A 13957-nucleotide genomic window follows, 5' to 3' on the forward strand; every position below is an offset into this window, starting at 1 on the left:
CCATTATCTTTGTTCTTTACAGATACAAGCAGAGGGTTCAATGCCTTCTCAGCAGTAACTATCTTCCTGTGAAGCCAGAGCCATAGGCACCATCCTGATCCTGGTGAGTACGTTTGACTCTTCTTACTCCTTCACTAATACTTTGTCCTTTTGGTTAACCCTGATCGTGAATCCAGGCTCTCGGCTTACGACCACATCCCTTCATTAGCAGTGACAAAGATGCTCTGGAAAACCTCTTTTTCCAAATAGAGTTGGGCTCGAAGTTCCCACCAGAAAATGGAAAAGTATATTTAGTAACACTGTAAAAAAATGCATATAGTCTCAAACTATGCCAGTTAATCTCCTGGGACTTTTGCATTCAGCGTTGAATAACACTTGTAGGAACGCTAATTTGAATTTTAAGCTCAAATACCCAAAATATTTATTTTATGAAAACATTGGGTGAAAAAATGTTGCATGTGAAGGGACAATGCATGTGGACTGTGGTGAATATAAATGTCTACATTGTCTAAATAGCATTTTTAATCTAACACTATGCTATGATGATGGAGAAAAGATGACATGACATTTCTGGGGTAGGGACCTCTTTCCCTTTACACTCTTTGGACAAGAGAGTAAAAATGGGAGGAAGCTCAACGTTGGTCTAAAAAGTTTCTGGTTTTGTCAGATAATGGATGCTCCAGGAAGGCTCCTTTCTGCCTAATGTTGCTTTGGCTAGAGTGGCGTATTTTAGTCTCATCACCAGCAACACTATAGGCATAGATTTGGTTCCTGGCTCCCAGTTATCCACTGTCATTTCAACAGTCTTCCAGCATCTTCACTGAGAGTAGACCCCAAGCAGCCCCTTTCTCTGGTCATTCCATTCACAGTCACATCCTCTCTACTTCTAATTCTCTGGCAGCTTCCCCCACATCTGCTATTAGTTGTTCCACAGAAGTCTTAAATCCCCACAAAGTCATCCATGAGGGTTGAAATCACAAACTCCCATACTTTGACTCTGCCACCAGAATGGAATTCCAGAAGGTTTTTACTTCTCTGGCTGTACATCTGTATTTTTCATGAATAAGACTGGAAAGTCAGGCTCTTGGGTGACCCAGTACACCATATTATAAACAAATGTGCTGTCCTTTGTTGTTCCATTTATACCTCAGGCAGAGTGGACTTAGTGTAATTAAGGGCCATAGGATTTTCAGAATGATAAATGAGCTTGACATCTCTAGCTCTGAAAGTGCTAGATGGCATCTTCTATTAGAAGGTTGTTCGGTCTACCTTGAGAATTTGTGGTTCAGTATAGCCACCTTCACGAATGTCCTTACTAATCTTCCAGATTCAGCACTAGGTGCTTCACCTTGTACTTTCCTTTAAGTTCAGAAACCAACTTCTGCTAACTTCCAGCTCGTCTTCTGCCCATTCCTCACCTCTCTCAGCCTTCCTGGAATTGGAGACCGTTAGGACCTTTGCTCTCAATTAGGTTTTGGCTTAAGGGATCTTTGTGCAGAACATTAAAACTTTCTCTGTAACCGTAGTAAGGGCGGTTTTGCTTTCTTATCATTTGTGTGTTCACTGGAGTAGCACTTTTAATTTCCTTCACAGACTTTTTGTGGTTTTTTGCATTCACAACTTGGCTTCACGTGGCGAGCTGTTCGGCTGTCTCGGCTTTCAACATACCTTCCTCGCTAAGTGTAATCATTTCATTACCTGGAACTATCAAACCTGTTAATTGTTCCACCAGAGTTAGGAGCTTTAGAGTATTTTCTAATTTCAGAGCCAAAAAAATTCTGGATGCATTTATTTCCCCGCCCACACCCACCATATCATTCATATACATGCACATTAGCAAATCACTATGACCAAGAGTAGGTACGCTCTCTGGCACCTCAGTTCAGGAGTACGTAGCTCAAACTGTCATTTATGGATCTAGACTTTCATCTATTTAAACACCCTAAATATATAAAATATACAGTAACTCAGACTACCTCCACATTATTCTCCGTCCTGACATGGAATTTGGTGTGAAGCTTTGCATTTTATAACTTGTAATCTCTTAACAACCCTAGCATTTGTGAAGTCTGGAAAGAGCTCTGCCTTGGGAATGTGGGTTTGAAAGCTTTAGAATCACTTTCATTTTCCTCAGATGTGTTGTCTGTTCTGGCTGTGAGGCTATTGCAGTCACCTTCCTACTCCTGTAAGGGACTATAAAACTGGACCGACCAAATACCAGAATCTCAAGGGCTTTCCGATATTGGACAAGAGCACGGAATTTGGATTTGTAATATTTGGGGGCATCTGGAATAACCTTTAGCCTCTCGCAGTGTGCTGTTGTAAAGTCTGAAACAGCATCAGTCAACACTCATGCGATCAGTTGCAGGCAACCCCTCACAGTCTGCACAACACTTCCGATGTGTGGCACCCTTTTTGCAGAGGTCTACACCGCCCAGTGACGCCAGCGTGGAGCCAATGAAGGTCCAGGAGACGGGCGTTTCCGTGTGTGCCATCACGTCAGGGTGGGGCTTCCAGGGTCCTCGTGGCAGTCATTTCGGCAGCTCTCGGGTCTGTTTCCTGTTCCGCGGTTCCAGAGCACAGGGTCAGGCCGAGGTGACGACTGAGGAGGCACAAGAGGTGTCCCTGCGGCACTGGGCTGCTCCTGTTCTTCCTACCGTGTCCGATGGCGGCAGCTGTGCCCAGGGACCCAGCTCAGGTAAATGCTTATCCCCTGGGCCCTCCCCAAAAGTGGAACTCGGGTGCCTGCGGCCCAGGCCCCTGTCTCAGCACTGGCATGCTGGCTGTAGGCTGAGGAACGGTCAGAGCAGATGGGAGCTCAGTGAGCCACACATGTCCTAATGAAGCACTTTTGGAACCTACCTGTAATGGGGGAGGGTTGTCTAGGACCCTGGAATGAACTCAAACTAGAGGTTATGTGGGTGGAGGCCTTTGATGGTCATGGGGCACAGTACTGAGTAGTCAGGGAAATGCAGGTGTTCTTTCCTTCTCCTGGTCTGGATCTTACTGTACCCAGTGCTTTGTAGCTACAGAAAAAAGAGTGGGAAGGTTAGAGTTGGCCCCAGAAGGAAGAGAAAGGTGTTGGGTTTTAACTTAAGTAGAGCAAGGTAAAGAACAGGAGGAAACAATGCGGCCAGCTCAGGTAAGGGACAGAAGACTTAACAGGATGAGGAGGCAACAGTGGGGGCTGCTGCTTTTTTTTTTTTTTTTTAAGATTTTATTTATTTATTTGACAGAGATAGAAACAGCCAGCGAGAGAGGGAACACAAGCAGGGGGAGTGGGAGAGGAAGAAGCAGGCTCATAGCAGAAGAGCCTGATGTGGGGCTCGATCCCAGAACGCTGGGATCACGCCCTGAGCCAAAGGCAGACGCTTAACCGCTGTGCCACCCAGGCGCCCCATGGGGCTGCTGCTTATTTGTGCCCACCTTACATGGAGCCTGGTACATGAGCTTAATGTAAGGGCAGAGGTGATCAGCTACTAATTACTAGGCCTGGTATTGTTACTAATTTTCCAGTATTTGGATATAGGGATATTAAATATTGAAGTGATGTTTTTCATGTAGGCTCTAATCCAATATGATGGGTGTCCTGGAACACGGGGTCTGATTTCCCCTGCACTCCTGATGCCATAAAGATGTATTATGGCCTGAGGGAACAGTGCTTGAGGCTATTTTTGGTTGTACCTGGTGGATACACTGTGGAGGATTTCAGGGACAGTGCCTGGTACGTGTGGTCCTGAACTCAAGGTTCTATCTACCCACCTGCCTGTTGGACCTAGTAGTGGTGCTGGCACCAGGGCTTGGTATCTCCTCTAGGTTGGGTGGCCTGGGAGGTGGAGGAGCAGGGGGACAGATTGGGGGGGATTTCTGTGGAGGACGGCTGTTCGTGGTTTCATCTCTCCCCCTCATGGCAGGGTAGTGTGACCTTTGAAGACGTGGTTGTATACTTTTCCTGGGAGGAGTGGGGTCTCCTTGATGAGACTCAGCGATGCCTCTACCATGATGTGATGCTGGAGAACTTTGCACTTGTGATCTCACTGGGTAAGACTGCCACCCACCACCCCACCCTCCAGTGCCTTGCCTAGACTCTACTCTTTTCCTCACACTTGGATTGGGGCTCAACCACTGCCCTCTTAACTGGCAAACCGTCCATCAGGCTGATGGATCAGCATTGGCCACTCTTGTCCAGACCCAGGGCACCTTCCCTCCTCCTAGCTTCTTTTCTGGGGCCAGCAGTTGCCTGGAGTACCAGGGGCTGTTCTTACAAGATATGTTCCTGTGGGGGCTGCTTCTAGTATTTATTTTGCTTATGGGTAGAATTGCTAGTCCTAGTCCATTCACTTGGGGTTTTCAAAGGAGTCCAGGGCCCTTCACAGGATGGCCCACCAGGGTGTTGATGCCAGTGCCCACACCTGCTTTTCATCATTTTTCAACCTTTCGTCATGTATCTGTAGTCTGTGAATAGCATCTAGTCATTTGCAAGCAGCCGTTCCTGGGCCTTAAACTTCCATACAGCACTCCTAGCCCTGCTACAGGGGAGTGAATTAGAAGACCCTGCTTTTCCTGTGCTGCACGCCCCTCCCCCCCGAGTTGACAACAGATCCAGCAGACTTATGCTTTAGTGTGCCCGAAAGACATCTGATGAGGACATGCACTTCACACCAGCATTTCTGTGCTTTCAGGTTGTTGGTATGGAATGGAGGATGAGGAGGCTGTTTCTGTGCAGCAAATGTCACTGGGAAGGACTCCAAGTCCAGAATCACCCCTGTGGAAAGTTCAGCCCTGTGAGAAGTGCGTCTTGCTTGGGAGAGACATTTTGTACCTGGCAGAGGACCAAGGATCGCATCCTGGGCACAAATCCTACACCTGTGAGACATGTGGGAAACAATGGTGGTTCGGTGCCAATTTTCACCAGCACCAGAAGCAGGACGACGAGAAGCCATTCAGATGGGACATGGAGTTTGTGACAAGCTACAAATTGCACATGTCACGGAAGCCTTTCCCCTGTGGGGAAATTGGGAAGGACTTCCTGGCTATATTGAGTCTGCTCCAGCATCAGGCCACTCTCAGAGGGGCCAAACCACACGGGAGCTTTGAACAGGGGGAGTCCTTTCAGGGTAGAAAAAGTCCTCACAAGTGCAGCGACTATGAGAAACCATTCAGCTATGAATATAAACTTTTCCAGGATCAGCAACTTCACCCCAGAGAAAGTTATCACGACTGGGATAACTGTGAGAAACCTTTCAACCAAAGCTCCGTCCTCAATAATTGCCCGAGAGCTTACCCAGGAACAAGGTCTTATGAGTGCAACGAGTGTGGGAAATCCTTTAGCCAAAGCTACAACCTCATTCAACACCACAGAATTCACACTGGCGCGAGGCCTTACAAATGTGGTGAATGTGGCAAAGCCTTCAGTTTCAAATTCAGACTTGTGCAGCACCTGCAGATTCACACTAGAGTGAGGCCTTATGCATGTGGCGAGTGCGGGAAAGCCTTTAGCTACAGCTCTACCCTCATTAAACACCAGAGAGTTCATACAAGAGAGAAGCCTTACAAGTGTGGGGAGTGTGGGAATTCCTTCAGCCAAAGCTCCAACCTCATTCAACACCAGAAAATCCACAGTGGAGCAAGGCCTTATAAATGCAATGAATGTGCAAAATCCTTCAGCTACAAATGCAAACTTGTGCAGCACCTGCGCATTCACACCGGAGAAAGGCCTTATGAGTGCGGCGATTGTGGGAAATCTTTCAGCCACAGGTCCACTCTCAATCAACACCAGAGAATTCACACTGGAGCTAGACCGTATAAGTGCAATGAGTGTGAGAAATCCTTTAGCCAAAAGTCCAACCTCATCCAGCACCGCCGAGTCCACACAGGAGAAAAGCCTTACGAGTGCGGGGAGTGTGGGAAATCCTTCAGCCAAAGCTCCCACATCATTCAACACCGAAAACTTCACACCAGATAACCTCAGGAATGGAACGATTCTGGGAAAAGGTTTCTTTCTAGGTCTATATTACCATGTAACAGCACAGCCCAGCAGAGGCAAAGGAAGCTTCATCTACAGGTCTAACCTGCTTGAGCACTTCCTATGACTGGACTCACCTCTTATGTATGGAACATCACACCTCTGAACGTCCCAACACTGGGGGAGAGTCCCCAAGACTGTGAGCTTTGTGGGATGGCTTGCGGGATCCATGCATATCACTCATTGTGCATTGTCCATTAAGAATGACTGAGGGGTGGGCATTACACCGCAGTTTCCTCATTAGGATTCTGACAACGTAAGGGAGACCTCCCGAGAGTGCTGTGAGCACAGCATATTTTACTGGTCCACCTTGAAGGGTTCTAGGAGAGTGCTCTTTCTGCAGGGTGGTCACATACGAATGTGCACTACTGTGGGGGAAGCTGTCCTCCGACTCCTGCAGAGGAATCATGTGCCTTCACGTGTAGCTTCACTTTTCTGGTGTCAGAAACAGGACTAAGAATCAGGCTGAACACATCCAGTGGATCCACAGCTGAGTATAACCCATGCCTGTGGTTCAGTTTCTAACACTCCACATCCGTGTTCATCCTCCAGTTGAGGGAACTTGAGAGCTGCTGTCAATCTTCCTTTTTCATAGTCCAATCTCAAGGATATATAGCTGCATTAAGGCAAAACGGCAATAGGCTAACAAATCCTGTTGGTGGGATGCTCACTGTAGCTTTCTGACCGGTTGCTGACCCAGAATTCTGTTGAAATTCTCCTTAATATGCAGGGCTTCCCCTCCCCATGCATGGGGAGGGGTGGTGGACTCCCGAGCAAAGAAAGTGTGGGGAGGGACCCAGACTTCCAGTTGATTTTTTTAATAAAGCTTTAATGGAGGTTTAACAAATATGCTGGAAAACTGCACACATTTAAAATGGTATACAAAAGACCACAGACGGTAATAAATCCATACGTAGAACTCCTTTTCCTTGTGCCCTTTTTAAGCCTCCCGGTGTCACCTACAGTGAATTATATAACCTGGCAGCCTGTCTTCTGGTAAGCATCTGCCTTTCTGCTCAAGGTCCTCATGCACCACCCTGGCTTCCAAGTGAGCCCCTGGACTTGCTCACATGAACAGGCCTTGCTCTAGATTCCAAGATGGGCCTGGCATAGGGCCCACGCCCTGGGGGAGCAGCAAGCACCACGGCAGGGCACACCCAGGGTCCCCACCTGCCAAAAGCCCTGGACGGGCTCACCCTTACTCCTGCAGCACTTCAAGGTCTCAAGCACCCTTCCACGTGCTTTCCAACTTCTGCACAACTTCTCGTTTTCCCCTATCAAGCCTCAGACTGTACACCACCACATGCTTGGGGCTGCACAGCAGCAGCCCCAGATCTGGACCTCCCGACACCATACTCACTGCCCCCCAACCCACGGGCAGCCATTCATTGGCAGGCCCCTCCCTCCCTGTTCATACATCGGTACAGAGGGGAAATACTGGGCATCCTGCCTGAACTCACTGCGGGTTACCGCGTCTGATTGGAGGCCGGCAATGATGATCACCTGCCAAGAGTGCAAGGAGAGTCACCCGGCCCCCCCCCCTTGGAGGCCACCGTTGACATCCACCTTTATCCACCACACACAGGGTGCGAGGGGAGGGGAGAGGGACACATGGAAGGGGCCAAGGGGCGGCTGGACAGTTGGGGACAGTGGGGCCCTGCCAGGGAAGGACACTACCACCCACACGTGGAGACAGCCTGCTGTCCTCCCGTCCATACATCCAACCCCATGCATCCGGAAGGGCTGAACCGGGGGCATCACTAACGCGGGCGCAGAGAACGCCACGCACAACTTGGCTTGAGCAAGCCGCCTCTCCCAAAGGAGAAGGGGTACCACATGATCCATTCCAATGGAACCCCAGGCACACACACCCTGGGGAGGTAACATTTGGGGGCCGGGTGTGGGTTCAAAGTCTTGTAGGTCGATGTGTCCTACAACTCCCTGCCCCACTGCTCGAGCCCACTCACCACCGCTAAATCCTTCAGGTTCACCTGCAGAAACCTTTGTACAACTGTCCCTCTCAAGTTCAACCGTGTTAGTGCTCTGCCACAACCGCGGCCCACACGAGGGCCTCACTAATATGCACAGGTGGGCATACAAAGCAGCAGACTCCTGACCTGTATTGACCCGTACTCCCTGGCATTTTAGCTTTCGTGGCGAGCAGTGGCACTCTGCCGCCCAAGAGCACCACACACCTGTTGCCCAGGGCAGTGGGTGGGGTGCCTTCCACTTGTCCCACTAAGAAATTTCTGGAGGACATCTGGCTCCGGGGCCACACAAAGCTCATTTCAGCCTCCAGTATCCACATTAACCAGACAAACCGCTCCCACCCACCCAGCTGTCCTCGCAACGAGAGAGCAACCGACCAGTCCCTGTCCAGGTCCAGATTGGGTGCAGCCGCCTTTGTGAAGTCAAGACCCTGGGCTCCACTCCTGATGGGGATCTTGCCTCATGCCCAGCTTCACAGCCATGCACGCCCCAACACGCAAGACTTTGTTCTCCCAGCAGCTGCCTTGGTGGGTCATGGGAGGCCACCAGCACCTTTGTCACAGAGCATTCTGGAGGACACTACTGTAACGGGACCCCTCTTCCCAACCCCAACTTCCGTTCTCGCTCCAGCGCGCCCTCAAGCACGATCAAGAACACCACCTCCAGCGCCAGGAGACGAAAGCCACCAACATCCATCAGCCAGGGCCTCACGGTCCAGGACACCACGGTCCCACAGCCCACGGGATCCAGGGCCGGCCTGGGACCAGTTTCTACGCAACTGCACCTCAGGGCCATCAAAGGACACAGGCTGGGGGACGCCTAGAAGCAAGGGTGGTGGGGACACCAACGGCCGCCTCCGGACCGACTGAAACCCGCTCCTCCCCGGTTCCTCCTCGATAGCAGCCGCGACTACAGCATCGCCAGGGCTGCTGGCTCCACACTCACCCGCCAGGGGGCTCTCAGGTGAAGGCTCTAAAACGCGCTCCTTCCGAGGACCGGGACCTCGTCTCACCATGGTCTGCGGCCGAGAGAGAGGTATTTGAGCCCCCAATGCGCTCCTCAGATCCGAATTCCCATCCGAATTCCCCGTCACTCGTGACCGCCTTTCCAGAGTCACAAGAACTACCACCAAAACACACAACAGGGGCAGGCATTCAACTACCTGATCGCCGCCTCGCGGTTGTGTTGCCGCCCTGAAAGCCGGAGGCGCACACCCAAGGGCCTTGGGGGGCTGACCGGGCCGGTGCTGGTTTATACGGTGTGCGCCCCCTCGTGGGAGTCTGCCTACCGGGGTACGCTCGGCGCCGAAAGCTGCTATGCCTGGGACAGAAGCAAGCAACCAAAGGAGCCACGTTGGGATTTCTCACTTGCACTGAGCCAGCGTGCGGAGGCGCGGGCGCCCCTCCCCCGATGGCGGCTCCGAAGACAGGCACAGAGCGCCAGGCAATCCCGTTGAGGCCGGCGTCTTGCAAGGACGAAAATCAGAACAAGGCCCTGCCCCTGTAAGCAGCGTGCCTGGGGATCAGAACGAGTAGACGCGACCCGGCGGGCATTCCGGCATCAAAAGAAGGCGCGGTGGGGGCGCGTCCTTGCCCGCACACATGGCCGCCATCGCTAATGGACGCGGAGGAACCCACAGTGGGCGTGGTAAAAGCGATGGCCTGGAGCGGGGCCCCAAGTCGGCAGCAAGGCCGGAAGGGCATGTGAGGGAAGGGGTCGAGGGGCCTGGGGTCACAATAACGGACTGGAACTCCACGGCCTAGACCCCCAATAGAAAGGGTGGTGCCCCAAGGCACCCACTGGTCTAGGAGGACCCCTGCACGTCTCGAGCTTCAGCCCAGCCCTGGAGCGCTGTCCCGTAACCACAAGCACACCCCGCCCGCAGCGCGGCGCCCCCACCCAGGACGCCACCAGCCGGTGAGGAGGGCCCAGGGTGACATCCGCACAGCAGCCAGTCTCCGTTACCGGGGGGCGGGGGGAGGACTGCACAGTGGGTCGTCTGTTCAGAGAGTGGGCGCTGACGGTGAGGAAAAGCACACGGAGATCTGCCCAGCACAGAGGAATGCGCGCTCACGCACCGAGAAGGCGAAGAAAAAAAACCTCAAACACAATTGCTTTGCCAAGAAAACGTCTTAAGAGCAGACACAGGAGCGATCCTGTGAAGTCTGGGCTACACACCAGCCTCGGCATCCTCGAATTCCCTGCGCTGTGGCTCCAGCCGTGAGGGCGCCCGTTGCTCCGTTAAGCTGGGGCCACGGCCGGGAACCGCCCCCTACGAGGCAGCCCGACCGGTGCTCGCTAGCCGCTCGCCGGGTCGGGGGCCAGGAGCGGCCAAGAGCCCCTCACAGCAGGGCAAGGGGTGCTGGAGACGGACCCCGTGGCACCGGAAGGGAGAGCCGCACTCGGACGCAGCAACACGTTTCGCGACGGGGAAAGCTGTGCTCAGCCCCACCGAGGGGCCAGTGGGCTCCACACCGAAAAGAGGCCGTTGCCCACTCACAACGGCACGGCCTAAGTGGCTACTCAGAACGAGAGGGGAGCGGTGGCACGGGCGCCGTTGTAATGTCCTGACCAAAGGCCCGTCTTCCCCTTCATCATGGCCGGCCACACAGATTGAGACACAGGGGTTGGGAACGCCACGACGGAGGTCAGTACGCGGGGCACCGTTAGGATCGGGGGACTAGCGGGGAATCCGCGATCCTTGGGGAGCTCATCAGTTTGCCGCTCAAGGCTTCTAAGTCCCAAAGAAAATTCTCTACGTAAATCCTGAAAATGCATAAAAGCCCCTTGAAGCACCGCCAGCACTCTACAGGAGGCTCGAGACGCCACCGTTGTTCTCTGTCGGGCGAGCCACCCGTCAGGCCTCGGCCACGCACCTAGGCGACATGCGACGACCACGGGAACGGCGCGCTTCCCCTCGCCCACCCGACCACCACCTTTCCACAGCACTGGTGGCGGGCTCAGAGACCACTGCCACTGCAAACGGAGGTACCTGGGGTCCACCTCGAGTGCTCTGATGGTGCCACAGCCGACGGCGCAAGGGGAGCAGAGTGGCAGAATAGCCTCCGCACCTGAGAGCGCCACGCACTAGGTAACCAAGATACGAAGGAAAGCACGGGTTGCGTCAGAAAGCACGGGTTGCGTCAGAGACCCCGGTTTGGTCATAACCGTGCGGCACAGCGGGGCAAGCCAGGGTCCGTACCCCTGCCAGCGCACACACCCGGCAGGGGAGAAGAGCAGTGTCTCTCCCCCCCTCGCCAGTAATATTCGTCTCCCGGCTGCCTGGAGCTGGATCCGGTGCGGAAGAGCGCGCTCACCACCCTGGCCGGCTCGTGAAGCCCCCAGGGGGAGCCCCACCTCTAAGCCTGCTTCATCCCCCAGCCTCCTTTTGTGGGCGGAATACGATCAGTAAAGTGCGGAGATTTTCATTTGACAACGCTTTGCCACGTCGGGTGGCACTGCATGCCTAGGACTCCGTACCTGCAGCAAGAAACGAGCCCGCCAGAGAACGCCCGCTGCCCTCAGGCGCTGGAAGCTGGAGACAGCTCCGCAATTAGAGATCCAGGCCTCGCAGCCCAGTCGAGATTCAGGTGCATAACGCGCGATACGGAAAAGATAACTCACAAGTTAACGTCATTGTCAAGATCAGAGTTTCTGAGCTCCTCTGAATACCCCTCTAAAGCTACAGACACCGAAAGCCGCGCCATTTACAGCCCAGCAAAAAACGCCAATTTCGAGCAAGAAAAAAAAATATCGCTTCTGAAGGAACCTATGGATCATGGGGGCCTCCTGGACCCTTGGTCCGAGGCCCCCAAAGCACAACCCCAGCGCCAGAGCTCCAGATCTGGTCGACCCGCGGGTAATGCCTCCAGAGTAACGGGAACAGTGCGGGCAAATTACAGTCATCCCCCCCACACACCGAGGCTTCTACGAAACTGGGGTTCAGGGTGTAGAAAAACCTCCACTTCAGGGCGCCTGGGTGGCGCAGTCGTTAAGCGTCTGCCTTCAGCTCAGGGCGTGATCCCGGCGTTATGGGATCAAGCCCCACATCAGGCTCCTCCGCTATGAGCCTGCTTCTTCCTCTCCCACTCCCCGTTTGTGTTCCCTCTCTCGCTGGCGGTCTCTATCTCTGTCAAAAATCTTAAAAAAACAAAAAACACACCTCCACTTAAAAGCACTGCCTCCCCCCCCACCCCCCCGCGCCGGAACTTCGAGCAACCCATCAAAGTCCGTGCCCACAGCTTCCACCTGTGGACCAGAACTGCCCCAAAAACCAAGCCCAACCAAAGTCCCCGCAGAAAGAGGTGACCCAACGAGGCCCGCCCTCCTTAGCCACCCGCGTGGGTTGTAGCCAGCCCATTTACATCTGTGTTGGAGACTCGAAAGAGCCTCCGCGGAGGCATGTCCGACCAGCGGACCCCACAAGGAACCACCTTCGGTACTTGCCCGTACTTTCCCGCAAGGTCCGTGCAGAGTGTTTTACCTCTGGAGCAGAACTCAAACGCCGAGCGCGATCGGAGCCCACGGGGGAACGCGAACCCCCGCCACCCTCGCGGGCTGGAGCCGACCCATCCGCGTCTCTCCCTTAGAGACGCAAAAGAACTTCCCGTGGAAGCGTCTCCGTCTAGCGCACCCCACAAGGAACCACGATCAGATTTTCCACACGTTGCCCGGACCTTGCCTCCTAGAGCAAAACGCACAAACACGGGGCGCCGCCAGAGCCCACGCGGGAACGCGAACCGCCGAGGCCCGCCCTCCCCAACCACCAGCGCGAGCTGGGGCCGGTCCATCAACGTCTCTCCGTTAGAAACTCGAAAGCGCTTCCGTGGAGGCGTCTCCGACTAGCGGGCCCCATAAAGAATCGCAACCAGATCTTTAAACGCCTTAACCCGAGCCTTCTCGCATGTTTGGGGCCCGTCCCCGCCTCCGGAGCCGCCGGGCTATAAGCGCAGGGTACCCTCACCTGTTTCCCCGCGGCGCCACAGTCAACGCCCGCGGGCGGGGAAATAAAGCGAGCGTTGAGCGAGCTTTCTGGGCGACCTCACCAGTTCGCCGTTTACCGTCGTTAACACCAACACACCGTAAACTTACGCATCTAATCTCCAGCGAATGCATGGGCGGCAACGCGCCGACGAGACCGGGACGATTCCGCCAGTGCCGCCGGCCTCTCGGAACTACTTCCCGTACCGCTGCCAAATCCCAGCCCTTGTGGATTTCGCCGGAGCTCCGGAGAGGAAAAAGTGTACGAGCGGCCACCAGATGTCGCCCGACAACCGGCGCGAACGTCAGCGGGATGGATCTGCACCGCCTGGGGTGAGCGCGCACTCCCTGCCGCCCGGACGCAGACCGCGTCTCTCCGCCCGGGAGCGTTCGCCTGGAAGTCCCCTGCCTGCAGGGCGGGAGCCCGGTAGCAGAAGGGGAAGCTGGGAAATGATTCCAGGTAGCTGCCGGGAAAGGAACAGACGAACACATGTAAAGTTCCAGGGAGAGGCCCGCAGGCCCGGACCGCTGGCGTGGGCTTTCCTGAGCAGCCCGAACGCTTCCGAGAGGGCTTAAAAAAAAAATTCGCGCGTGGGCACTGTAATAAAACCACGCAAGTGCTCGCAGGACTGACCAGGGATGGATGAATCACTTTAATTCTATTTCGGGTCGAGGAGGTCTTTCTAAAGCATGACAACGCCCAGAAGCCATAAACAAGTTGACCGATAGATTACATAAAAGGTTAAACAAGATCTTTCTCCACATATGCAAAAAAGTACAAAAACAAACATATGTGAAGAACGTTGGTGCAAATACACACGTAGTTATAAGAATGTCAGTTTCAGTGTTACTTATAACAAATTGAGGAGGAATGTTAACAGCCGGTTTACTAAAGTACTTGCCCATCTATGCGATGCAACACTGTTACAAAACTTACAAAAAACAAGAATAAAACTGGCAGAA

General features: G+C 53.7%; 1 protein-coding gene across 5 annotated transcripts in view; it reads left to right on the forward strand.

Moving 5' to 3' along the window:
- Nucleotides 1-6948, forward strand: part of LOC105234581 (zinc finger protein 501-like) — a 45978-nt gene extending 39030 nt beyond the window's left edge. For 3 of the 5 annotated variants that reach the window (XM_034639338.1, XM_034639339.1, XM_019793115.2), the window contains 4 exons: nucleotides 23-103; nucleotides 2422-2698; nucleotides 3915-4041; nucleotides 4683-6948. In XM_034639338.1, the coding sequence (XP_034495229.1) occupies nucleotides 2666-2698; nucleotides 3915-4041; nucleotides 4683-5965 (1443 nt within the window). In that variant the 5' untranslated portion in view covers nucleotides 23-103; nucleotides 2422-2665 and the 3' untranslated portion in view covers nucleotides 5966-6948. Of the gene's footprint in view, nucleotides 1-22; nucleotides 104-2421; nucleotides 2699-3564; nucleotides 3725-3914; nucleotides 4042-4682 lie in introns of all 5 variants that reach the window. The other 2 variants (XM_019793116.2, XM_034639341.1) reach the window with 2 other exon arrangements.
- Nucleotides 6949-13957: the final 7009 nt, after the last annotated feature.

The sequence above is a fragment of the Ailuropoda melanoleuca genome, chromosome 12 (assembly GCF_002007445.2).
Source record: "Ailuropoda melanoleuca isolate Jingjing chromosome 12, ASM200744v2, whole genome shotgun sequence".
Classification (NCBI taxonomy): domain Eukaryota; kingdom Metazoa; phylum Chordata; class Mammalia; order Carnivora; family Ursidae; genus Ailuropoda; species Ailuropoda melanoleuca.